The 25066-nt window shown below is 37.4% G+C and overlaps 1 protein-coding gene across 14 annotated transcripts in view; it reads left to right on the top strand.

The window, feature by feature from the left end:
* Positions 1 to 23291, top strand: part of DISP1 (dispatched RND transporter family member 1) — an 88417-nt gene extending 65126 nt beyond the window's left edge. For 13 of the 14 annotated variants that reach the window (XM_064414086.1, XM_064414098.1, XM_064414088.1 and 10 more), the window contains 6 exons: positions 7372 to 7401; positions 10703 to 10826; positions 11820 to 11947; positions 12390 to 12487; positions 14541 to 14638; positions 19636 to 23291. In XM_064414086.1, the coding sequence (XP_064270156.1) occupies positions 7372 to 7401; positions 10703 to 10826; positions 11820 to 11947; positions 12390 to 12487; positions 14541 to 14638; positions 19636 to 23280 (4123 nt within the window). In that variant the 3' untranslated portion in view covers positions 23281 to 23291. The remainder of the gene's footprint in view (positions 1 to 7371; positions 7402 to 10702; positions 10827 to 11819; positions 11948 to 12389; positions 12488 to 14540; positions 14639 to 19635) is intronic. The other variant, XM_064414084.1, reaches the window with a different exon arrangement.
* The last annotated feature ends 1775 nt before the right edge of the window (positions 23292 to 25066 follow it).

Raw genomic sequence — 25066 nt, 5'->3', positions numbered from 1 at the left:
TTACCAAGAAAAGAGAAAAGACTAATGGTTTTAGACGACTTGTGAAAGATCTTGAAATAATATTAGTCTGCTCCAAATTAGCTGTTGGCTTGTTTTCAAATAATGATTCATGGTGGTATTTTACTAAGCTCTTTTGAAATTCTCTTTAATAGATCAGGCCTTTTGTTTAATTTGCCAGGCAGTGCTCTGCATAGTCCTGACTTCAGTGCTTCAAAAGTCTAAGGAATATATATATATATATATATATATATATATATATATATATATATATTTATATATATAGCTTCAATTAAACCTTTTGGAGAAGTGGATACTTTAAATTGTGTATAAACTTTGCCATTTAAAAAAGGGAGAATTCAGTTGAAGTAAGCTTGATGGGAGTCTTCTTATTGACAGTTTTGGAGCACTGTTTAAAAGTGGCTACACTCATTGGAGGGAAGTTTAGGGAAAGAAGAATACAAGAAAAGTGTTTGGAGGTTCTGTATGCCTTGGCTCCTTCATATGCTCTCAGATTTTCCTACAGCGAAAATGATTTCATTTGTTTCAAGACAAGTGAACCAAGTAGATGCTATAAAGGAAGAGAGCCAGCTTTCCTAGTCGTTGATAATATTTAAACAGTTATTGAAGATGAAAGAGGAAAGACATTAGAATTCAGTATTGCAAAAATGGGTTTCTAAGGAGCCTTAAATTGAAGACTTGGTCAGCAAATCCTGGGCTCATATGTGGATACTATCCCTATGGAGCAGTGAGGAAGAGGAGAGGGGGAAAAACTCAACAATCCCCCCAGCCTTGGAGATGATTGTAATAGGATCATTTCAGTTTCAAATTACCTGTATGTTATGAACTTATAGAAATTTTAATTTTAGCATAATAAGTTATGCAGGGTTAGAATAAAATAGACTGTTTCAGTTGGGAGGGACCTGCAAGGATCACCTGATGCATTCAGGGCTGACCCAGTTAAAGCATCATGTTAAGGGCATTGTCCAAATGCCTCTTGAGTACTGACAGGACTGGGACATCAGTACCTTCCTAAGAAGGTCTGCTCAGGTGTTTGACTACCTTCTAGATAAATAAATCTCCAGTCTAAATGTCCCCTGGCTCAGCTTTGAAACCTTCCTGCCTGTTCCAGCACTGGATTCCAGGGAGAAGAGATCACCTCTCCACTTCCCTGCCTCAAGAAGCTGTGGAGAGCCTGAGGTCACTGCTCAGTTTACTTTTCTCCAAATCAGACAAGTCCAAATCATCAACTCATCTTCTTAGGACATTCCTCACAGTACTGTTAATAAACTTGCAAATGAAAATACACACATTTAGTTTGTAAATACATTGCAGTGACCTTTTCCATCTCTGGTTCCTTGATGGAAACATATTTCCCTGTTGTACTCTGGCATGAGGCAGAGTTTTGTCCGTGGGAGGTGTCAAAACTCCCTGTTACTCTTGCAGAGTAGGTTAATAAAGTTTAATATTGATTTCCTAGTAGAAAGGGAGTGGGTGAAATGCTGGCTTAGTTAAGGATATATAGGGTTTGCCCCACTCCATGGGGTTTTATCCAGTAGGTATGCTGTAGGTCAGTAAAGCTTACACATCTATGCTGAATTTAAATCAGAAAGAGCAAGAATCACTCAGACAATGATTTTATTGTTAACACCTTCCTTACAGTTGCTTTCCTCACAGAAAGGCAATCTTATTTACTCCTATTTGCTGTGAAAATAGAGCAGATGCTCAGTTGGAACTGAAGAGGTAGACAAGAAGAAAGAAGAAAAGCAAATGGGAACTTTTATAAAGCTTCATGTCTCAACTGTAAAAATGTGAATTGACATCTGTAATACAGTTGCCAAATAGCAGATTGATTTTTGATCTGCTAAGTTGCATTTTGCTTAATTTTAAGCAAAAGAACAGTCGTGTGCAACATTAAGAAAATGTGCAGCAATTTTGCACATTTTAATAGGATGAAATAGCAGTTAGTTTCAGATAATTTCACCCTGATAATTTAGACATTAAAAATATTAAATCCTTTTAGATTAGTCCTTGATATTTTATGTGCGGGAAAAAACATGAAAATTAGTTGCATTCTTCTTTGTTTTAATAAAACCTTAAAAAAGCAACTTACCAGAAAACAGAATTCTCTGTCTCCTCTACAACGTCATTTTGCTGTGGGTTGTGCTGTTCCTTAGAGATGTACACAAGTAAACTAAGTGCAGACAAGTACAATGAACACTGCATGTTTAAGAAATTCAGAATTCATTACTAAAGAAATTAAGAATTCATTACTAAAATAATGGAAAACTGCTTACCATAAGAAAAAAATAAATTGGGAAGATTATAAAAATGTTTTTTGGCAACTTAATCTGGATTTGTTGTCTGAGTGATTGTTAAAATGATAAAGCACATAGGTGTTACATCTGATATAACAGCAAAAGCTAATTTGATATTTAGGAGCAATTCAAATTGCTCTCTTGGGACAATGACATTCTGAAAACATGAGGATTTTCTTCCTGTGCAGGGATTAATTTGTATTGTATGTTCTAATGGAGAATATACAATATGATGCATATCTCATTCTATCCTGCAGGGATTTAGCTTATCCTGGAGTATAATAATGACCAAAAGCTATGTTTTATCACTTCTGGTAACCAGATCTACTAACATAGGGAATAGCTTCCCTCTGGCAAAGTAAAGCATTGAGGTTGAACACCTCATAATCCTTGGACAGAGGAATCTTTTTTTTCCAGTAAATATAGCTATTTATTGCAATGTACCATCTTTGCCTCCAGTGAATCTTTAAGTGAAAAGCAAGAATGCAAAATGAATCTGTTGCCCTGTGCAGGGCCAGGAGTTGGACTTCAGTAATCCTGGTGGGATCCTTCCATCTCAGGATATTCTATGATTCTATACTGAGTAAATCCTTTTATGATAAATATCAGTAAGCTGTGCATTTACTTTCAAAATTTTGTGCAGTTCAGCACCAAAATGACAGTGCTGGATATCATTGCTGGGTGAGCAGCCTCCACTTCCCTTAGCTTCTGTCTCCCAGGAACAAAACAGAGGAGAAGCACCCACCCTGACAGTCTTGGATTTATCCAGTGCTGTTTGTTGTTTCCTTACACCTAAAAGTAGGGCACAACAGTCACAGGCAGTGTCTTTGTGCTGCCCCATGTCAGGCTGGTAGGCATTAATTTCATCTTAAAGTCTAACTGGCGTGTTGTTCCTCCAAGGAAAAAAAAGAGGAAAAGCCTTGCTGTATCCAAGTTCCAGTCTCTACATCTGCTCATGGTGAAATAAAAATTAATTGCAGCTAAGTGGCATAAATCAGAAATTGAGTGTTTAGCCAGGGCAATATCCAGTATTGTAATAGGAATTGTAGGAAGGTAATGTTTGGACAAGTTAGTACAAAGATATGATTTGGAATGTGTTGATGCTTTTTAACTGACTCAAAAAAAGACCCCAGTCAACATTACTGTTAGTGTAAGCAGGAATGTTCCTATTTAAAATCATATTAATATTTCTTTCAACCTCTTAGGTTATTGAGAGCTGCCTTTTTAACACTTCTTTGAAATGATGGGTGCTTCGCAACAGCTAGAAAACTCTTCAAAGTATGCTTCAAAACACAGCCTGTTTTCCTAATTTTCTATTTCATGGCTATATTCTTGTAGGGTTTCTTGTACCCATTAAAGAAGCAGCAAGCATTGATTCCTTGGGGTGTGAGTCCAAGGGGTTGCTGACATTGATACCTTTCTCACAACTGATGTTTGTGAAGAAAGCCTGAAAAATAATGCCTTGGACTATCTAGATACTTTTGTTGTCCTCTGGCACATTCAGGTTTGTATTTCCCTGAAATGCATTAGATTAATGAAACATGCTGCGTATGAAGTAAATCAGCCATAGTGTTATTATTAAGTCTCATACTGTGGAACATGTTTTGAAATACTGACTTGTGGTATGTGATGTCCAGGTGACATGAAGGTTATGAACTAGATTTAATAATACATAGGATTTTCAAAAGCTTGTTTTCCAGTGTGATACTCGAAATTAGGACCAAACTTCCCTTTCTGATGTACCCTATTAACTTCCATGAGAAAACTCATTCAATGCTGTGATCAAAAGGAGGTGTTGGCTTCCCTGGGAACCCAAAGTCAGAATGTAGCTATGTGGCACAGCATGTTCCCTTTCAGGAAGCTCAAGCACAGGTTATTCTCTTTCTCAGATTGAAAAATATGTAAAGCAATCATTTTTTTAATACCTGTGAACTGCCCCTATTCAATTAGGTTTGTTCAAAGAAACAAATTATTTCTACTACCTCACTGTTCAAAATACCAGTGGGAACAATGAGGTTAAGTGCTTATTTAGGCTGGAAAGGTGAATAATTGGAGCTGTAGTAGTCCAGTCCAAAGCTGATCAATCTTCCTGATACTCAGTTATTTCCTAGAGTAAACTTGCTGGTATTACAGCAGCCCTTTTTAAAGACACCATTCCTCCTTTTTGGCATGTTGCACAGAAGGATGCTGGGCATCCAAAATACATTTCATGCTGAGTAACATCTGGGGTGTTTAACTAATCTATTTATCTTTTCTTGATGTATTTCTTAATTGTGTGATGTTCAGACAAAACTTGCCACTAGGAAAGGACAGGATGTAAAGCAAAGCATGTTGAGCAGCAGCTGACACTTGCAGTAAATGGTGCTAGAACTGAGCCTGTCCTTTTATTCCTCTTTCCCTTTTCCCCTCTTGGTGCAGTGTTTATTAGATTTTATCAGTGACTGCAGTTTGTGCAGTAACTTGGTTGTGCTGGTCTTGTCACCAACAACTGTGATTGTCACTTTCTGCTATCGGACTTGTAAGAATTAACTGCAAAGGTAATTTAATAAAAAGATCAACTTGGCTTTTGCACCAGCAAGAGTGGAACTCACCACTTCTTTCTCACAAAAACTGATGAGGACTCTTTTGTCCACAATTTTTTTGGAAGCTGATGGTGTTATTTAAACTGGTTCAATGAAAGTATGATACTTCAAAAATCAGATACAGCAACATTAATTAAGTGGGAAAGATCTGGTTTTGCCATGCATTTCTGTATTTTAGAGCATAACTAAAGAATTTTGGGGCATAGTTTTCAGGGATAACTTTTCCTATTGACCAATATAATAAAGTCATCATAACAGCTGCAAGGGATTGGTTACAATACTGGAATTTACCCAGATGTACCCATGTTTTTTCAATGCATGCTTTTCAAAACAAAAGAGTTTGATAGCAGGTGTGACCTTTAACCCTCCCGAACTTTGAAGAACTTAATCATTATAATTTGTTCAACACTGAATATATTTTGCAGGTGTAGGAAACAGAGGGAAATGTAGTTTGGTTTGATGGGACTGGGGGAGGATGAGGAATGACTGTGTTGGCATTTTACCCACTTTGTGTAAACCAAATTAGGCAAATTTAAAGTAGCCCCCATGCAGAAGAAAACAATTTTATCTGCTAATATAGACCAGAATTGTCATAGAAGTCTTTATACAAGTCAGCATAAATACAAAGCCTGTAGTAATCATTGTTGTTGGGTCGCTCTGCTTGTGCCAAATGTTTACCTGATACTATTACTCACAGCAGAGCCTATTATGGCACAGACGAAAACAAGTGACAGTATATATGGAAATTCAGATCTTTACAAATGAAAGCTAGAAATTAATGTTTGAATCACTTTACTAACAGTAAGTATGTCTGCTTACATTTTTCTCTCATTAAACCCAGGAGTCTGTGCTGCAGTTTAAAAAATTGTTATTCCCGACACTGGCTTTGCCCCCTTTTCCATACAGTCGTTGAAGGCACATTCAGCGTGTGCTCTGCCTTGGTGCAAGTTCATGAAAGGGACTATCTGTTTAAGCATTTCTCTTCATCCAGAGTCCTGTTACTGTTCACTTCAAATTCAAGTTTAGTGAGTTCTGACTTCAGTACCTGGTTTCTGATCCTCCAGTCTAGCCTGAGTTGAGTAAAAGTTGGTTTTGTGGTTGAGGCTGTAGATCAGACAATGAGCAGTCCCCCAAGCCTGCCACAACTTCTTTTCAGCCTAGGGGAATTTACTGTTCAAAGTAGTTTCAGAACTCAGTTCTGATGGTTTTGTCTACATTCTGGCTGCTGGCGAGTCTGTTGTAGTGCTACCAGCAGCTTTTAGCATAGGTTGGAAAACTGGGTATGTTCTATACCTCTGGATGGCAGATTTGTGCACCTAGTCTGAAGATTGGTGACAGTTCATAAATTTAATCTTTTGTGGCTGCATTCAACTGAGAATCTTTGTCTATACCTTTAATCCTTGATTTACTCTGCAACTAGAGAATGGTGATTGTTCTTTCCTCCGGTTTTCTCCTGGCTGAAAGGAGCAAATCTTACTATTGTGTAGTAGTAAACAACTCTTACTATTTTGAAGAACAGCAAATTTCATTTCTATGTAGTGGATTAAGTTTTTCTGAAAATCTCTGAGGAGTCTGAACTGTTTATCTTTGTGTGAAAGCATACAAATATATGCTTTTGACAGCCTCATTGTGATGTTACTTAGTGATTTATTTTATGCAAGTACTTGTTTCTTAATTCAGTGCTTTCCATATTTTTTAAAAGAACTAATATTAAATGTGTCCTTGGTGGTAAAACAAATCCATGACTTAACTGAAGCCGTTGTATGGTTACAGTTTCAGAGTGATTTTATGTCACATTCTTGAAATGACTTGCAGATTGTTTATGAAGGTTTTTTTTAAGTGAAACTTATGTGGATCTTACTGGTCCAGTAGCTAAGGAATTGAAATGCGCACTGTACAGTGTTAGATAAGAATAATTTTCACTTGGGTTTGTAACAAAAACTTGGATAAAAATATTTTATAGAGGTATCCTATGTCATTCTACTTCCTGTATTATGGCAAGACAGAATTTATGGCCAAAATAATTTTTTGTAATGAAATTACAAAGGACATCTATGAAGTTTTGTGAATTACAGTCAGAATATGGTGTTGTGGTTGTCTGTTTCCATCATATACAAACTTTGTCATGATTTTCCATAGTATTGAATTTTTATCATGTTAGTTTATTTGGTCTCTTGTTGAAAACTGGAAAAGCCTCAGGAATGGTAATCTCAAAAATCAGCTGCATAAAATTCCACTTTTGAAAACACAGCTGTCTGTAGCTGTAATTATTCTCTGAACTACTTGCTTGCAAAGACTCAATTGAATATGATTGTGGGCCTTTCAAAATAGCGCCTTTCAAAATAATTAATATCCTAAAATACCTGATTCTTATAATTTATTTTCTTACTCCTGTATGAGAATAATTAAACAAATTGGTGTGTGCATGCATATGTCATGCATTCTTAATTACTCTCTTTTTTCTCTTCTTTCAGGACAGCCAGACCATTCAAGTTACCAAAAAGGTAAGGTTCAGTGCTGTCACAGGTGAGGTTTGTGGAATCATAAAGATGGTAGATGAGGTGATGGCAAAACTGTTATTCCCCATACAAAGCAAGAATAAGGAATATTCAGAGAAAAAAATAAACATTCAAATTAAATCAGACTTTAAAAGTATTTCTTTAGGCAGTGGGTAGTAAACTTCTGCAACTGCCATGGGAAACCAGGGCAGCAGATACTATCAGCAAGGTCAAACAACATTTAGAAGAATTGATCTGTAATGGGTCCCTAAATAAACTCTGAAATAAGGAGCCAGGGCCAAGTTCTTTAACATCCCTAAAAACACATCTGTGAATCCTAAGAAAGCAGGAAGGGGATTGAACATGTAGGATATCCAAACTCAGGCTCTATTTACAGACAGAAAAGCAGTGCCTCATTAATACTAGGCCAGAAATTTAAAATCTTTGCAGATTTCAATACTTCTTGTTTTCATCTATTTTAGGCATTTTTATTATAATCTGTACCTGGATACTCCATGCTTCAGTCCTTTTTTGGTTAAGGGTTGCTCTGAGAAGTGGCTTGGTTGTATCATGAATAGTGATAAACAAACCTGTCAGACATTCTGAAAATTTTGTCCATAGTAGTTTTTAATTCTTCCTAAACCACCATGCAATCTAGAACACTGGTTTTGGATGGTATAGGCTCTGTAGCATGGCAGGGTCAGAGAAAATAACAGAGCATTGTATCTAAAACTATCAGTGCATCAGAATGGCAAGAAGAAACCATCTCAAGTGAAAAGACCTTAAAAGCACAGTCCATCTTTAGGATTTGCTTTCAGTAAAGAGTAGGCCTGTTTGTTAAGTGTCATATAATATGTAACTATTTGAGTTACAGAAATTTGTGTGTTGATATGTTTGGGTCACACAAATATCTATTGTTTATAGTGACCTTTTCACAATACAAAACCTATATATGATACATTTCTGTCTCTGTACAAACCTGAGGAGTGGTTGAACCTGAGGACATCTGTGTATAGGAGCTCAATTGAAAAGTTTTTCACTAGCCTCATATTATGCTTAAAATGGGAAAAGAACCTAAACATTCTCTTTTCTGCCTTCTCCTTTTGAAGAAAATATTTGAGGTCTTGGATCACCTTTAGATAAATTGCTTTATAACAGTGGTGCTTTTAGGAGTGCTAAATATAGATTGATTACTGTATCTTTTAAGCATTTTTAATTACTTAGAGCATGAATTTTAAAAAAAACAGCTAAAACCAAAATGTTTTTTAGGTGTGAAAAACATCAGGAAGAAATAAATTAATGAAAGCGACATTTTAATGGTACATACCTAGCTAAAATTAGTTCCATTCTAACAGACTGAAAACACTGCAAAATAGTATAAAAAGTGGTATTTTACTCAGCGTTAAACTCCCATGAGCTCATCATTCAGTGCTGGAATATTTTGGATTAAATAAAACCAAGAAGGTGTAAATGTGGCTGTATGTCTTGGTCATTGCACAAACAAAAAAGTAGTTTAAATTAGGCATCCAAAAGTGGGAGGTTTTATCCTGATTTAGAAAAGCACTGAAGAATGTGTTTAGCACTAAAGATATCCTTTCTGAATTCCACTGAGGAATTGATTTAAGCATTTTCCCCTTGGACTCAGGCATTTTCAGGCATGTGGTCATTTATGCCCAATCTGTCAGGATAGTGGCTTCCTCCTCACAGAGAAAAAAAAAAACCTAAACTCGTGTTACAGGTTTTTAATGAAAAAAAATTTTTTAAAATTTTAAAAACACGCCATTTCTTTAGCCATGTACAGTGGGTTGGGGTCAAGGCTGGTTTTAGGCAACTTGGTTGGAGCTGGAGCCCTCAGCAGCATAAATAATGCTCAGACGGGTAAAATTAAAAATACCTCTTGTCAGCTAAGAAGTCCTCTTGTCAGCCCAGGTCAGCTTTGCTTATCTTTATTTCAGTATGAGGTAAAAGAAACAAGAGAAATTTGCAGGTGTAAACAAGCACTTCACTGTTTTTTGTATGTGGCTTATTATCACATTAAACACTTAGGATAGAGGTTTTTTTACAGCTGAAAAAATTTAGCTAATTTAAGAGTGCTCAGCTGAGAATGGAACTGTAGAGACAAGACGTCAAAATGGTAAATCTGGCGCTAGTGATGAATAGGAAAATAAATCTTTTGGGTATAACTTTCATGACTTCAGAGCAAATATCTGTAATAGCTAGTCAGTCTAGCTTGGAGTTTAGAAAAACATTTAGTCCTATAAATAGGAAAATTCTACCAGGACATTTATTTCACTTCTACTTTGTACAATTGCTCATTTGGCAAGCTGCCCCTTTATAATTGACTTTAATGAAAACTTTGACTTCAGATTTCTTTTCAAGCTTTTACTAATTAACCTCTTGTGTGAGCATGTCAGAATTATTCCATGTTTACTTAACGGGAAATGGAGAAACACCCAGTGCTTTTTATTTACTTGCTCCTCAAAGCTGTACTTAGACCCCTAGAAGTGCCTATTTCCACATTCTACAGAAAAACAGGAATAAGCTTGCTGATGCTATTGATTTTGCAGTCAGAACACTGGAAACCTTCTGCTGGAGTGAGGAGATGGACAAACCCTGCCTTCTTAGCAGCAGGACAGAAAATTTTGGTCAACCTGATAATTGTATTGTGATTAGTTAGGAAGTTGCTCAAACCTTTATTGTAAGAAAAATCATTTAGAAATTAAGATTCCTTGATTTCACTTAATTTTCTGAATATTTCTGTTGAATTAACAAAAATAAAAATATTTTAAAAAAATAATGAAAATTAGGTTTGCATATAACAGTTCTTCCACTCATAAAATTAAAAATGACCTAGGTGTTAAAATCCAAGGATGGATGTTATGCTCTAAAACTAGACAGTTAATGTTGGTTAGTTTATATGTCATGTTGCCAATCCCTTGCATCTTGGACCTATGACAGATTTCATGGATCATGAGTATGTAGGGTTTGATTATTTTTTTAATGACTATTTTAAAAATAGAGGAAGTGTTTTCCTTGGGTTATACTTTAAAACAGATCTTTTTCTTTCTTGGATTTTTTTCTTTAAAATGCTTAAGTTTAGAAAAGATCCCAAGTAGTGACCTTTTCTCTCACTAAGTTTTTGACAAATCATCTTTTTCTAGTGGCTCGCAGTCATGGATAAGCTTACATTTTTTGTCAAAATCCTGGGGAAAAATAGTCTGATCTGAAAAGCTCTTGAATGAAGTATGGATTAGTTCTCTGTGCAGCTTTTGTTGCTGTAGCACCTCCCCCTGCTCCTCTCCCATAGCTACGCCGCGCTCATCGCCGACTGGCCCGTGGTGGTTCTGGGCATGTGCACTGTGCTCATAGTGGTGTGTGCACTCGTGGGAATATTAGTTCCAGATCTTCCAGATTTCTCTGATCCACTGCTGGTAAGTCAATATCTATCAGTTGTACTGTCAAATAAGTATTTTTTGTTTGCCATGTTTTCCAGTGGAACTGGTAAACAGCAAATGCAAATACAGCAATTGATACAGTACTAAATCTTGACATTGGAGCAGCAAATGATAATACAAAGCTGCAGTTGCCATCAAAGAATATTACCCACCAGTTTCCATTCTCTCTGCATTTTGCTAAGGTCATGTGTCCTTCAACAGAACTGCTTCATATCGAATAATGTAAATTCATGCTAGTTTTAAATGTACAGCAAGACCATACGTTCTAAATCAGGTTTCAAAGAATGAAAGCCAGGATCTGTAAAAGGAGAGGGGATTCTAAGTCCCTTCTGAGGGTTAAGTGATAGCCGTATTGAAAGGATAAAAGTAATTTTTATCAGATTCTATTAAATATTGCACTCATTTTTTACTTTTCATGAATTTTCTGAAGCATAAGTAACTTTCAGGATTTTTAATTGAAAATATGGCATTTAATCATTATCCTCAAATAAAAATAAACTGTTCCTGTAAGTTATTGGTATTTATAGTATAGTATGTGTATCTGCACATATCCATATGTAATGAATATTTCTTGAAAACAGCCAAGTTGTTAAAATTGTTTCAAAGTCACTTTCAAAATTATTTAAATATTTGCCTTATTCTTAATTAAGAGTGATAATTGAGATACAGAAGAGTACTTTATAGAATGCCCTTCCTCTGAAAACCAAGTGTTGAACATTGGATGGACTAAATCATCTCTTCTCAGGGAGAGCAGTAGGATGTGCAAGAATTCTTAATCCCTCATCACTATCTACAATTGGTCATTATTTTGTCTGACTTGTCATGAAGCATTTTACCTCTAAAAGTAGAGGCCTGGTGTAATTATGCTTTGTAGTGAAAGCTATCCATCATTTTGTTTGTGTTTCTGCTCTCCTGTTTGAGCTGAAGAATGAAAAGCCTTAATGGAATTTTGTGCTTCTCTCCCCTTAGGGTTTTGAACCCAGAGGGACAGCCATAGGACAGAGATTGGTCACATGGAACAACATGGTGAAAAACACAGGGTACAAAGCAACACTTGCAAACTACCCTTTCAAATATGCAGATGAGCAAGCTAAAAAGTAAGGGTTTATAATAAAAATGCATTTTGTTTTATTAGTGGTTTTGTTATGTATATTGTGCTTTCACCAGTACACGCTGAAGTTAATATATATATACTGCCACTGATATCAATAAATACAGAATTTAATATTCTGCAGTTCTTAAGGCCTTTCATACCAGACTAGATATTGCCCATTGCAAACTTTTTAAAAAAATGTATAATTGTACTTTTCTCTATGGATATTTTCGGTACTGGATGCAATGTCCTTTCATTTGAAGTGTCTTAATTTAAAGAAAAAATTAAATTACTGTTTCAGTTTTTGTATATCACATTTTTACCAAAATCACATTGGTAAAAATATGTTTTTTCATATGTAAGAGCTGTTAAGCTGTGTGACTTGTTTGGATGGTGCTTCTTTTAATAATTTCTTTGCTAAAGTGAAACCCTTTGTTCTGGTTTAGTCATCAAGATGACAGATGGCTAGATGATCACTATGAAAGAGAGAAAAGGCAAGCAGACTGGAACTTCCACAAGGATACCTTTTTCTGTGATATTCCAAGTAAGTGGAGAAATGATACGAGGAAAGCTAAAATCTTCTGACAGTTCAGAGTTTTCTGAACTGTTCTGTATATTGTATGCCATATTAGGAAAATATTTTTAACTTTATACATAAACACAAGAAATACCTTCTTTCTCCATGCAGAAATCTTGGTAAAATTGGACTGAAATGTTTCAAAGTCACTTTCAGAATTATTTAAAAATTTGCCTTACTGGTTCTATTCTATTGGCTCTTTCTCAGAATAAACTGTATTTACTTGAAGTGCTTCCTTTAAGTGTTTCCATTTCCTGTAAGGAATTTTATTCGTTCTTGGTAGTACTGAACCTTGTAAAATCAGTGTTTTGTGTGTGGCTAAAGATGTAGTTCTTAATTCACACTTGGAGGGGAAGTTGTGTTTTGTCCGTGCCATTAATTCTAAAAAACCTAAATCAAAATAGTTTTCCTCTATATGTCGTAAAGGCATCCACCAGTTGTGTTTTGTGCTGAATGTAGGGGTTTATTTACAGAAAAAAAAATAGACACAAAAAAACCCAACGAAGAAAACATCCCTGTCAAAGAAACAGAAATAAAACGTCCCCACCTTAAAGCACTGTAGGCTATGAAGCTGACTAAGTCAAACTAGAGGACAAAAAAGACAAAGTCTTTTGACTTTTTACAAGGCACACTGCAGAACTTTGGTAAGTTCTGTTCTGGCAGAGAGATGTAGATCTTGCCTCTATTCATAGAAGGACCTGAGCTCTTTTGTGGCTACTTCCACATGTGAAGACTGAGCACAAAAATGCAATTGTGAAATTATTTGTTTAGATTACTTGGTCTAAGAGAGCAATGACCAGGGAAAACCAGGGTGAAGAACAGATTTTTATTCTTTTTTTTCAACTGCAGTATAGTCTTACATCTAAGTGAGAGGACAAGGTCATAATCTCTGCTCCTGTGAACATAACCAAATTAGCATATCATGAGTGAGGGAGAGGAAATGTACTTGGTACTCTGCTGAGCATTCTTGAAGCAGAATTAACTCCTCATATCCAGGCTGCGGTACTGCACAGTCTCAGTCTCCTCCTTTCTTCTACTGTTTCTGCGTACTCTCAGTTGTGACAGTCATGAAGGAATTGCATTTCTGTGGGAAAATTTGCCAGTCCATTATGTAAAAAAAAAAAACAGTTGATGTCCTCTTGACCCACTTTTGTCATTCCTGGTATCTTTCTTTGTCTGCTCCAGCTCTTCTAGATTTCAGTTCCCTTGAACCTAAAGCATGGTTGGAGATCATAATGCACTGCCCCTGAGTCTTTTCCTTGCAGCCTTGTGGAAGGCAAAAATTCCACAGCTTCACAGCAGTGGGGAAAATTCAACCTATTGGGTTTTTGGAATATTTTAATTAATGTGATCATGTTTCTTAAACCAGAGTACCATACTGTGTTAGGCAGTTCTGCATATTTGTGTTTGTATATTTGTTTCCCTTGTGAGCTCTGCAGACAGATCTCACTGCCACTTAGTAATTATTTCCTTTCCCAAATCTGTCTTCTGATAAATGTGATTTAATTTGTAATTTAAGCTGCATGTGCCTAAACTGGAATTCTTGAAAATGGCCTCAAGGATATCACAACAATTTCCACTGCAGTCATTTGCTTCTAAAGCAAAAACATTCTTGTAGAAACAGCTTTATAATTATTATTTATATTCCCAAATGACTTACTAAATCAGGCTTTGATTACTATTATCAGTGTACTGCCATTATACTGTGCCAAGAATTTCATAGTTTGCTGATTAGATCTTTTGATTTTTGTTTGTCATATTTCAGAAGATAGTTTGCTTGAATAGAAGTCTGTAGAGCTTCTGAATGATGTATAGTATTGAAGATGCCATATTTACTATAACCACCTTAAGGAAATCGAAACTTTCATGTTACAGATAAACAGCTCATCTTGAAAAGGAAGTGAATTCCCATGACTCGACCAAGATTTCCTGTGTGTCATTTGAATGGTGGGATTTTGCCTCAGCTTTTAATACAAGGCCCACCCAAACAATCACTGAAAACCCCCTTCTGTAATTTCAGGTGATCGCTATTCACGAGTGGTGTTTGCATCAACAGAAGGAGAGAGTTTATGGAATTTGAATGCAATTAAGTCAATGTGCAATGTAGACAACTTGAGGGTAAGTCAACTTGGCATTTGTTTCACTTGCAAATACAGAGCATGCATTTGAAACTTTGTTTTGCTGCCCACTGCCATCTAGTAGCGTATGAGAGGACTTTATGTAGTTCAACTCCTGTCAAATGATCAGTCAGCATGTGTGTTATAGATGAATAATGAGATGATTTGCTCTCGCAATTAAGGGATAACTATTGTGTGAATATTAAGAAAAGCTTTAGTAATATATAGTTATGTTACTGTAGTTTAGATGTCCTCTGTTCTCCACATAGTCCCCTTTTCCCCCCTGTATTGGTGACCATCAGACAGCTGGGGTTGTCTAGGACAGTTAGAGAGAAGGCATGCACATGTGTCCCTTACCTGGGGCAGTTGGGAATGGAAAAGCTTGTTGCTTAGGGGGTGAGGCATGGCAACATCTCATCTCCAATCAAGTTACAAGAAAGCAGACTCCACCGATAAATGGCAAAGAAGAGCTGACTGACAGACTTTAGGAGGGGCCAGGGCTGGCTGATGCAACCCCCAGGGGTATAAAAGACTGAGCATCCATCTTGAAGACGAACTGGCCACGTGGTATCCATGAGAGCAGTTCCCAGTGCTGCAGCTTTTTCCTTATGTAGTCCTTTGTTGTATTTTTGTTAAGGTTTAATAAACTTTTTTAAATTTTCAGAGTGAGCAGTTGTTTCTCACATGTACATGCAGTTAAAAACCAGCTTTCAATTTGTAGATCAGGTTATATATGGGAGAATTTCTCTGAGTTTTCTACTAATAGCATCCGGTAGAATAGGGTTGCTTCAGGAAAGGACTATCTTAACTTTTACTGTATGTTTCCTTATAGAGTATTATTCTATGGAGTTTTGTTCTTGGGTCCCAGCAAATAATTGATTTGTCTGGCGTTTTCACCTCCAGGTGAACTAACTATAATCTCATAATATATGCAGTTTTCTCTGACACCCAGTGGATCACTCAAATTAATTTTGTTTTGTTAGTTTAGAATAGGCTGTCAAATGGACAGCAAAGGAACTTAGGTAAAATAGTTAGAAATACTAATTTTCATTTAAACTTTACTTTATCTGTAAAATATAAGCTTGTCACTTGCTGGATTGAGCTCCTTTGAACTTCTGAGTAACCATGAACTTTTGGTTCACATGCTGATGGCTTTGCATGGAAATTAAGCAATATGTTTTTCATCTGTTAATACTGAGCAAATTATTTCCATTTGCTCTTCTCCAAAATGAAACTAATCATAGACAATTAATATTTCTCATTTATTTAATGAGAAATATTTTCATTATTAGATTGATCATTGCCTATTAGACAACTGTAGTTCAGCAAATTCCCAAACTGTTTTCTCTACAACAGCCGGTTTAAAATGTTGAACTGTAGTGGAACATTGTATAATGAATCTCCCTTGGCAGTCTGCTGACAGGCATTTTGTCCTGCTTGGCTCCCTTGTTGGAAGTGAGCTTTGTCCTCACATGCTTGTTAATGTTCCTTATTTCCCCATCAGAGATGATTGCACTGACAGGATGGCTCATGTGGTTTTATTCCTTTTCTCTTGCAATTAGAAGGAGTCAGGTGAGCAGAGTACAGGATCTAAAGCAGCCCAGCTCAGTTTTGAATGAGCTGAGCTAGGGAGACATCACATCACCAGTTCAATCAGGAGATCCAGGGGAGAATAACCCTTAACAAGGCCAAAAATTGAGGCTGAGGGAGGAGGAGATGCTAATCTGTGCATTTACTGTAGAGGTTCAGTTGCACAGGCAGCTGATGCAGGTAAATCCCAGGTTGAGCAGATAGTCGCAAAGCAATGCAGTCTGAATTAAAAAAACATCATTCTGTTTAACAGAAGATAGTTAATTACCTCTGAAGAGCATCTCTTTAATGATTGCATTACTCCTGAGAATTTTTTATTTTGTTCCTCCCCATGCTCTTACCTTGATAAAAATGTATTATATCAAATACGGCTGTACCTTCTGAGGGAAGGATGAAACTACTTTACTACAACAAACAAGGCCCATAAAACCAGCTCTTCCTTTGAAATAAGATCACTTCAGAAAATGAAATGTTTGATGCATCATTTACATCCACAACTGTGTAGATATTTGTAAAGAATAGTGTTGTTAATAATGGCCTTGCAGAACTTTCTTTGTAAATTACTTAGTAATAAAGTAATTTAACACCTCAGCTGAGCAGAACAACAGTGCATCAGGGTAGCAGCATTGATTTTTAGCTAGTTAGTATGGAAAACTAATATAGTTCGGTTTTGGTATTTTTGCTGGTCTGTGCATATTATTTTATTTTAAAATACTTTTAATTTTAAAACATATTTTAAAAATTAGGTACTCAGGGCTCAGAAAGGGATTAAGTTTTTTTAATAGTTTCTTTTTAAATGCTTGTTACTTACAAATAACATTTTTAATTATTTGAACACTTTCTGGCAATTTTTAAGTACTTCTAACACTTCCTAGAACTCACAAAGTGCTGTGCTATGTCCCACTTTTAAATGCTAAGTTCTGTTAGCAGCCAGTCCCTAGGGAGGCAGCGGATGCTGACTTGCAGTGCAGCCATAACAAAAAAATCTGACTTTTGTGACCTTCTGGTCTTACAGACTCTTTTCTGGCTGTAGTTATTTTTGAGTATTTTGAGCTCATGCGTGTTTAGGGCCACAGTTCTCTTGAATTAAGTGGAAAAGCTTTCTGTATTCAAAGACAGGAAAACCAGGCGCTGCTTGCTGGAAATGCAAACCTTTGAATTTATGTATTTTTCTGATGATAAGCAGGATATCAGCACCAACTAGTATTTGCTTTAGTATGGAACTAACAGCATATCCTCTATGTATGAATTGTATTCCCATCTGCTTGTAACTACTTTAACTATAGATTTTACTGACACTTAGGGTCTCTACCCTGCCGCTGTTCAGCATATGGAAGTCCTATAATCATCATGGAAACTTTATATACAAAATAGTTTTAGGAGGTGTTCTAATTTTTTTACTACTTAGATAAGAAGACCTTTTTTTTTTCACCTGTTAATTGTAGAATGTTTTCCCTATAAACTGTAAAATGACTGTATAGTATGTCTTCAGACTGCTTCCCCAAAGCAGTAGATTTGTGATTCTCTGTCACTGCAGAGAACCATTTGGGCAGATCTGCCCACAGATGTGTGCAGGTTGCGCACAGTTTCATTTCCTTACTTGTTCCAAAATAAATTGACGTGGTGCCAGTGGCAGACCAGGTCTGGAAACACCAGAATGACCTTTCCAGTTCCTTTGGATCACCAACAAAGCCCAATGCTACAATTTGTTAACATTTTATGTAATATTTTAATGAGCTGTCAGGAGCTAAGTTTTGTGTTTTACTTTCTCATTTCCAGCTACCAGCTCCTGTTACTTTATCTTTGGCAGCAGTTACTTTACCAGTGAATGTTTATGCCCTGCAGCAGGTGTATAAAAACAGTGTATAAACCTCATTGTCCCATCTTGAACCTGAATACATAGGGAAGACAGTCAGTCCTTTCCTCCCAATTTGGCTATTATATCCTCATAGGACTAACCTGGAGATGTGCCATGAAAAATACAGATATGCTATTGCAGTACTTCCTTTTATTTAGTAGGTTGTTCAGTTTTTCCTGAGTTTGCATGTGTGAGTTTTTTTAATCTGGAAACAATCAAATGTGAATTATCCTGGTTTTTTGGAATGCCAGTTTGTTATTGTTCAGAAACTGGTTGACAAAATTTAGTCCATATTAAAGCTTTTATAACTGCTGAGAGAATTCCCAAGTGTATTTTTGGTCTGCATTATGAAGGATTGGTAATAATAAGCCTGTGCAATTTTGATGAAGAAAAAGAAGAAAGAAGAGGCTAAGTGGTTTCTTTCAGATCATGTAAATTTAAAGCATACATGGAAAACTGTTTCAGGATGCACTCCTATAAAATCTGAAGCACATGGCTTTATTTATGTGACTGTATTAATATGTGTAATATTCTTTGTAACTTGATCCAAACATAACTTTTACATATATCTTAACTATTTGAAGGACTAATTCTACTTTGTTACATATAACAGAAGTTCTCTTTTTGGATACTTTTATCCTCGTGCTCTCTGAAGATTGAGTTTTCTCGTCTTGAGAGAATTTCCCTGATTTAACCTTGTTAGAGTTGCATTTCTGGTTTATAGTTACTGCCAGTTCGTGTAGAGGTGTCTTGAGGTGATTTAGCTAAGTCATGCTTTTACTGTCTTCAACTAAATCTGGACTATTCTGGAAGTGAAAGAAAAATATCCCCATAAGGGATTAAGACTCACTTGGTTGAGGAGCATCTTTAACCAAAATGTGTTGTGCACTGTGGGTGCAGTGTTCAGAGGCATGACCTGTTATTTTGAGGTAGCTCATGACAGTGGAATTACCTTGTGCTTTGGAAATCCTGCATCACTTAGGGCCATGCAGTGCCTGGGTGGCAGGCAGAGCTGTCTGGGTACAGTGCCTGCCAGCTGTACAAGAGCTAAAAGAAATTAATAAAATCAGGGTTGTAGAAGAGAGATCAGGTGATGGAAGTTATGGTAAAGCTGTCACATCCTTTCTTTCAGGATGGTAAGTCCTTGCCTCTACTAGAAACTTCAGGATATGATTCCAAGCAGAATGAAACTTCACTGATGTATGGCTAATTGTTTATTCTATGGAGTATATAATGAGATAATAGAAGAGAGTTAACAGTCCTCAGACTGGAAAGAAACAAAATGCCTCAGTGGATCTTCAAATAATACTCGTAACACTTTTGCCAGTTCTGTGCCACTGTGACAAGTCTGTATACTGGCTGGTTTAGTCTGCTGCATGTAAGAAGATATTGATCAAAAGCAGTGTGTGTGGAAATAAGAATTTAATAAGTTAATGCCAAATGTTAACATAAATGGAATTTCCATAATTTAAAGTCATTTCTTGGGTTGTTTTTTTATGGGTTATGTAACTGTTACTTTAAATTGGATTTGTCTCCCTGTCTTTATACAGATCAGATCCCATTCCCAGTTTGGTGATCTCTGCCAGAGAGCCACTGCTGCTTCATGCTGTCCCAGCTGGACACTGGGCAACTATATTGCTATTCTGAACAACAGGTCATCGTGTCAGAAAATTGTCGAACGGGATGTCTCTCACACCCTAAAGCTGCTTCGCACTTGTGCCAAATACTACTACAACGGGACCCTGGGACCGGACTGCTGGGACATGAATGCCAAAAGGAAGGACCAGCTCAAGTGTACAAATGTGCCTCGCAAATGTACCAAGTACAATGCTGTTTACCAGATCCTTCACTACCTAGTGGACAAGGATTTCCTAAGCCCAAAGACAGCTGACTATGTATTACCAGCTTTAAAATACAGCATGCTCTTCTCTCCCACTGAGAAAGGGGAAAGCATGATGAATATTTACCTAGATAACTTTGAGAACTGGAATGCTTCTGATGGTGTAACAACCGTCATGGGGATTGAGTTCGGAATAAAACATAGGTTGTTTCAAGATTATCTGTTGATGGATACTGTGTATCCTGCCATAGCCATTGTAATTGTCCTGTTAGTTATGTGTGTATACACCAAGTCCATGTTTATCACGCTGATGACTATGTTTGCAATAATTAGTTCCTTGATTATTTCTTATTTTCTCTATCGGGTAGTATTTAATTTTGAGTTCTTTCCCTTTATGAATCTCACAGCATTGATTATCCTTGTTGGGATTGGAGCAGATGATGCTTTTGTCTTATGTGATGTTTGGAACTACACAAAGTTTGATAAACCTCATGCTGGAACCTCTGAGACAGTGAGCATCACATTGCAACATGCTGCTCTTTCCATGTTTGTCACAAGTTTTACAACCGCTGCTGCCTTCTATGCTAATTATGTCAGCAATATCACAGCAATCAGGTGTTTTGGTGTTTATGCTGGCACTGCCATTCTGGTGAATTATGTTTTGATGGTTACATGGCTGCCTGCTGTAGTTGTATTACATGAACGATATCTTCTCAATATTTTCAGTTGCTTTAAGAAACCTCAGCAGAGGGTATACAACAACAAAAACTGCTGGACAGTGTTGTGCCAAATGTTCCACAAGACTATTTTTGCAGTCTCAGAAGCATCCAGGATATTTTTTGAGAAAGTTTTGCCATGCATTGTTATCAAATTCCGGTATATTTGGCTTTTCTGGTTCCTTGCCTTAACAATTGGTGGAGCGTATATCGTGTGTGTAAATCCAAAGATGAAACTGCCGTCATTGGAGCTCTCCGAGTTTCAGGTATTTAGGTCTTCTCACCCATTTGAACGATACGATGCAGAATACAAAAAACTTTTTATGTTTGAACGTGTCCACCACGGAGAAGACCTCCACATGCCAATTACTGTAATCTGGGGTGTCGCACCTGAGGATAATGGTGACCCTTTAAACCCTAAAAGCAAAGGAGAGCTGCAGCTAGATACCAGTTTTAATATCGCTAGCCCAGCTTCACAGGTTTGGATTTTACATTTCTGTCAAAAGTTAAGAAATCAAACCTTTTTTTATCAGGCAGAAGAACAAGACTTCACAAGCTGCTTCATTGAAACATTTAAGCAGTGGATGGAAAATCAAGACTGTGATGAGCCATCTCTTTACCCCTGCTGCAGCCACTGGAGCTTTCCATACAAACAAGAAGTTTTTGAATTATGTATCAAGAGAGCTATAATGGAGCTAGAAAGAAGCACAGGGTACCATTTAGATAGCAAAACCCCAGGGCCTCGCTTTGACCTTAATGACACTATCAGGGCAGTTGTGTTGGAGTTCCAAAGTACCTACCTCTTCACACTGGCTTATGAGAAAATGCATCAGTTCTATAAAGAGGTGGACTCATGGATTTCAAGTGAGCTTAGTTCTGCTCCTGAAGGTCTTAGCAATGGTTGGTTTGTGAGTAACCTTGAATTTTATGATCTTCAGGACAGTCTTTCAGATGGTACTCTGATTGCCATGGGCCTTTCAGTTGCCGTTGCATTTAGTGTAATGCTTCTTACAACTTGGAACATAATCATAAGCCTTTATGCAATAGTTTCAATAGCTGGAACTATTTTTGTCACTGTAGGTTCTCTGGTTCTTCTTGGGTGGGAGCTGAATGTGTTGGAATCTGTCACAATCTCGGTGGCTGTTGGCTTGTCAGTGGACTTTGCTGTTCATTATGGAGTGGCTTATCGCTTGGCCCCTGACCCTGACCGAGAGGGAAAGGTAATTTTTTCTTTAAGCCGTATGGGTTCTGCTATTGCAATGGCTGCCTTGACTACATTTGTAGCTGGGGCAATGATGATGCCCTCGACAGTGTTGGCATACACTCAGCTTGGCACTTTCATGATGCTTATAATGTGCATTAGTTGGGCTTTTGCAACGTTCTTCTTCCAATGCATGTGCCGATGCCTTGGGCCCCAGGGCACTTGTGGCCAGATCCCACTACCAAAAAAACTGCGGTGTAATGCCTTCTCTCAGGCCTTTTCAGGAGCCCAAGGGGGCAGAAGTCAAAACAAATCACATCCTATTAGCAAGTACCAGCTGGACTCCAGAAGTCAAAAACCAGAAATGGAGCATGAGCATTATGAGCTTGAACCTCTGGCGTCACAAACTGGATTCTGTAAACCTGTGGAGAAAGTGACATATGAAGAAACTCATACCTGCTCAGAGCACTTCAGCAGCAGGCCTCAAAACTCATGTGTGCCTATGCATCCAGCCTATAATAGTGAAGTGAGTAAAGGCATCAAAAACGTTGCTAATTCATCTGTGCTCCAGACTTCTATTGACCAACACACCATATGCCCAATTTTCTCTCAGAACAGGCGGTGTAGCTGTCCTGAGGCATATAAGCAGGTGGCAGTGAAGTGCAGCCCGCATTCGTGTCAGCAGCCAAGTGACACCTTCTGTTACCAATGTTCTCCCTCCCCAGGGACCATGCAGATCCAAAGCTCTGTAGCTCCTATAAATGCTTTACAGCAAGCTGCTGAGGGTTATGTACATCCAGTCCAGCATATCCTCCACTGCAGCTGCCTTCAAGGAAGGCTTAAAAGAACGATGACACAAAACTCTCTGTCTAAAAATTTTTTCCTCCAGTCTGTGCAACAGTTCCAGGCACATCAAAGAATAAACAGGACAGATACACATGCTCATCACAACCCAGAGGAAAATGTAAGAACTGTTCCAAAGATGATGAGCTCCTCACAGTTCCTCTGCCGAAACGCAGCACCTCTAATAGTGCATTGCTCTGAATGTGAGAACGGCGTCTCAAATAATCAAAAGGGATTCTGTCAGCAGACAGACAAGTGTGATGAAAAGGGTGGTACAGAAACAAACGGGGTAGAAAGCAAGAAAGCCTCTCTGTCAAAGCAGAAAAAGAAAGTTGAGAGCAAGATAGATCAGCATTCTTTGCAGAATGACCAAGTTTTGAAGGTAGACCAAAATGATAAAAAACACCTGCTGACCAGGTCAGGGAGAGAGGCTTGCTCCAAGGGTTGCCATGAAAGTTCACACTGTTGTGGCAAGGCAATTGCAGTGAAATGCAATTCTGTTGACTGTCAAATGGCAGACATCGAAGCCAATGTGCCTCCTATGTTAATGCGCCCAGAGCTTTCCAATGGAAGTTTGTTAATAAAAACACTATAATAAACCTTTAATTTGGCAATCCTGTGTCTTTCTTTTAAAAGTAAGTTTAAAGCACTAAAAAGCAAAGTCCTAAATAAATATGAATTATAATTTGCCTTTTGGAATAAAAAATGTATTTTATAGAACAATAGCATTTATACATTTCATAAAGCCATTACGTGTAGTAAAACCTGATGTTGTCCAGAATGTTTTTTGCTATAACTCATAAGGTGGATTATGCTTCATTTAGATTTTGTTCCAGGGCATTAGTGTTTGATTTCTCCTTATAAACCATCTCAAGAAATAAAGCATTACAAAGAAACTCTCCCTGTTCTGAAGCCACAAGCCTGGGCTTGTGAGTTCAATAATGTCTGGGGCAGACTCAGATTGCCACATTTCCTGAGTACATAATTTACCTTTATTCGTCTGCTGCTTTGGCAGGCTTCTGCACACTTTGAAACAGCAGCAGAACTGTAACTGCGTTCTTTCAGGATTGTTTGACAGACCAGCTCTGCAGGGTAGCCTGTTTGGGAAATATTTTTAACTATTCATCCTAACAAAATCTAAAGAAAAGCTCATGGAGTTCTACAACATTTGCACTGCCTGTGTTGCACTTCTGTATATATAGTGCAGTAAAACATTTTCAACTGCCTTTTGGGCAGTTACTGTATAGACTTCACCATTACATACCAGAGAATACAGGTGGAAACAATAGTCAGTGAACATTATTGACTTCTCAGTGATGACAACAAAAATACAGTTTATGCAGCTGACAGATGTATGTAAAATCAAGAGTTGTAAAATTGAAGTGCCTTGCAATACTGAACTTTTTCCCACAGAGTTAATCTACTGTGGAGAAAGGAATAGTTAATGCACAGGCTCTAGACTTACTGCCAACAATGAGTATCAGATTAAGTCAACTCAAAAGGCTCAGAAACATAAATTAAAATATTGTGTTCTGAGTGTTCTATCTGGAGAAGTTCCCAGTTAAACTTACAAATACTGAACTAAACCATGTAACCAAGACGTTGGATTTCAGATGTTGTATCTGTGGAAGTACTGGGTTTAGTCACATGATAGCTGTGGGTAATCATGGGAATGCTTGCTGGTGTTATCACTCCAGGAGTGTGGATTTGAGAGCTGGAACTGTGTAGCATGTCATTATTTCTGAGTATCTTAATGACAAATCTCTCTCCATTTCATCACTTGGTTATGCTGATGATGTTGGTTTATGAGACACAGAAGATAGATTTCATGGGCTGATGTGCTAACAGGTATTGGTGTGTAAGGAATCAGTGGAGGAAAAAACTTTTTAATTCTGTCCTAGTGTTCATGTTGGAGGCATGCAGAAGGTTCACAGCATGCAACAAACCACTTTCATTTGGCTGGGAGTAGTGATGTTAGTGCTGGTATGTCCCAGTGACCGGAAGAGGTCGAAATCTACAGAAAAACCTAAATTAGTTTTACATGGTTTAAGAAGAATATCATTCTTTCTTAGTTATAAAATAAAACTCAGTTTTATTTACCTTGGAACTTAGAGCCTAATTCTTTAGCTTGTAATGAGAGTTTTCTGTGCACTACAGACACCATTAATTATAAGCTAACACTTGCAGTGCTAGCAATCTAAAGAAATCTAAGGTAATAAGAAATAAACTGGACTGTTGCTGTGGTCCAGCTTTTTTTCCTGCCCACCACACCTGCTTGAGTGCAGTTTGTCCGACCCTGTCAAAGCAGCATATAGCCTGTCACATGAGCTGTCATCCACAGCTTTGAGACATGGGCCCTCAGGGAGGTCCCCAGCCAATGC

Source organism: Passer domesticus, chromosome 3, assembly GCF_036417665.1.
Source record: "Passer domesticus isolate bPasDom1 chromosome 3, bPasDom1.hap1, whole genome shotgun sequence".
Classification (NCBI taxonomy): domain Eukaryota; kingdom Metazoa; phylum Chordata; class Aves; order Passeriformes; family Passeridae; genus Passer; species Passer domesticus.
Note: the sequence above shows the minus strand (reverse complement) of the source record. Positions and strands in the feature narration are given on the sequence as shown.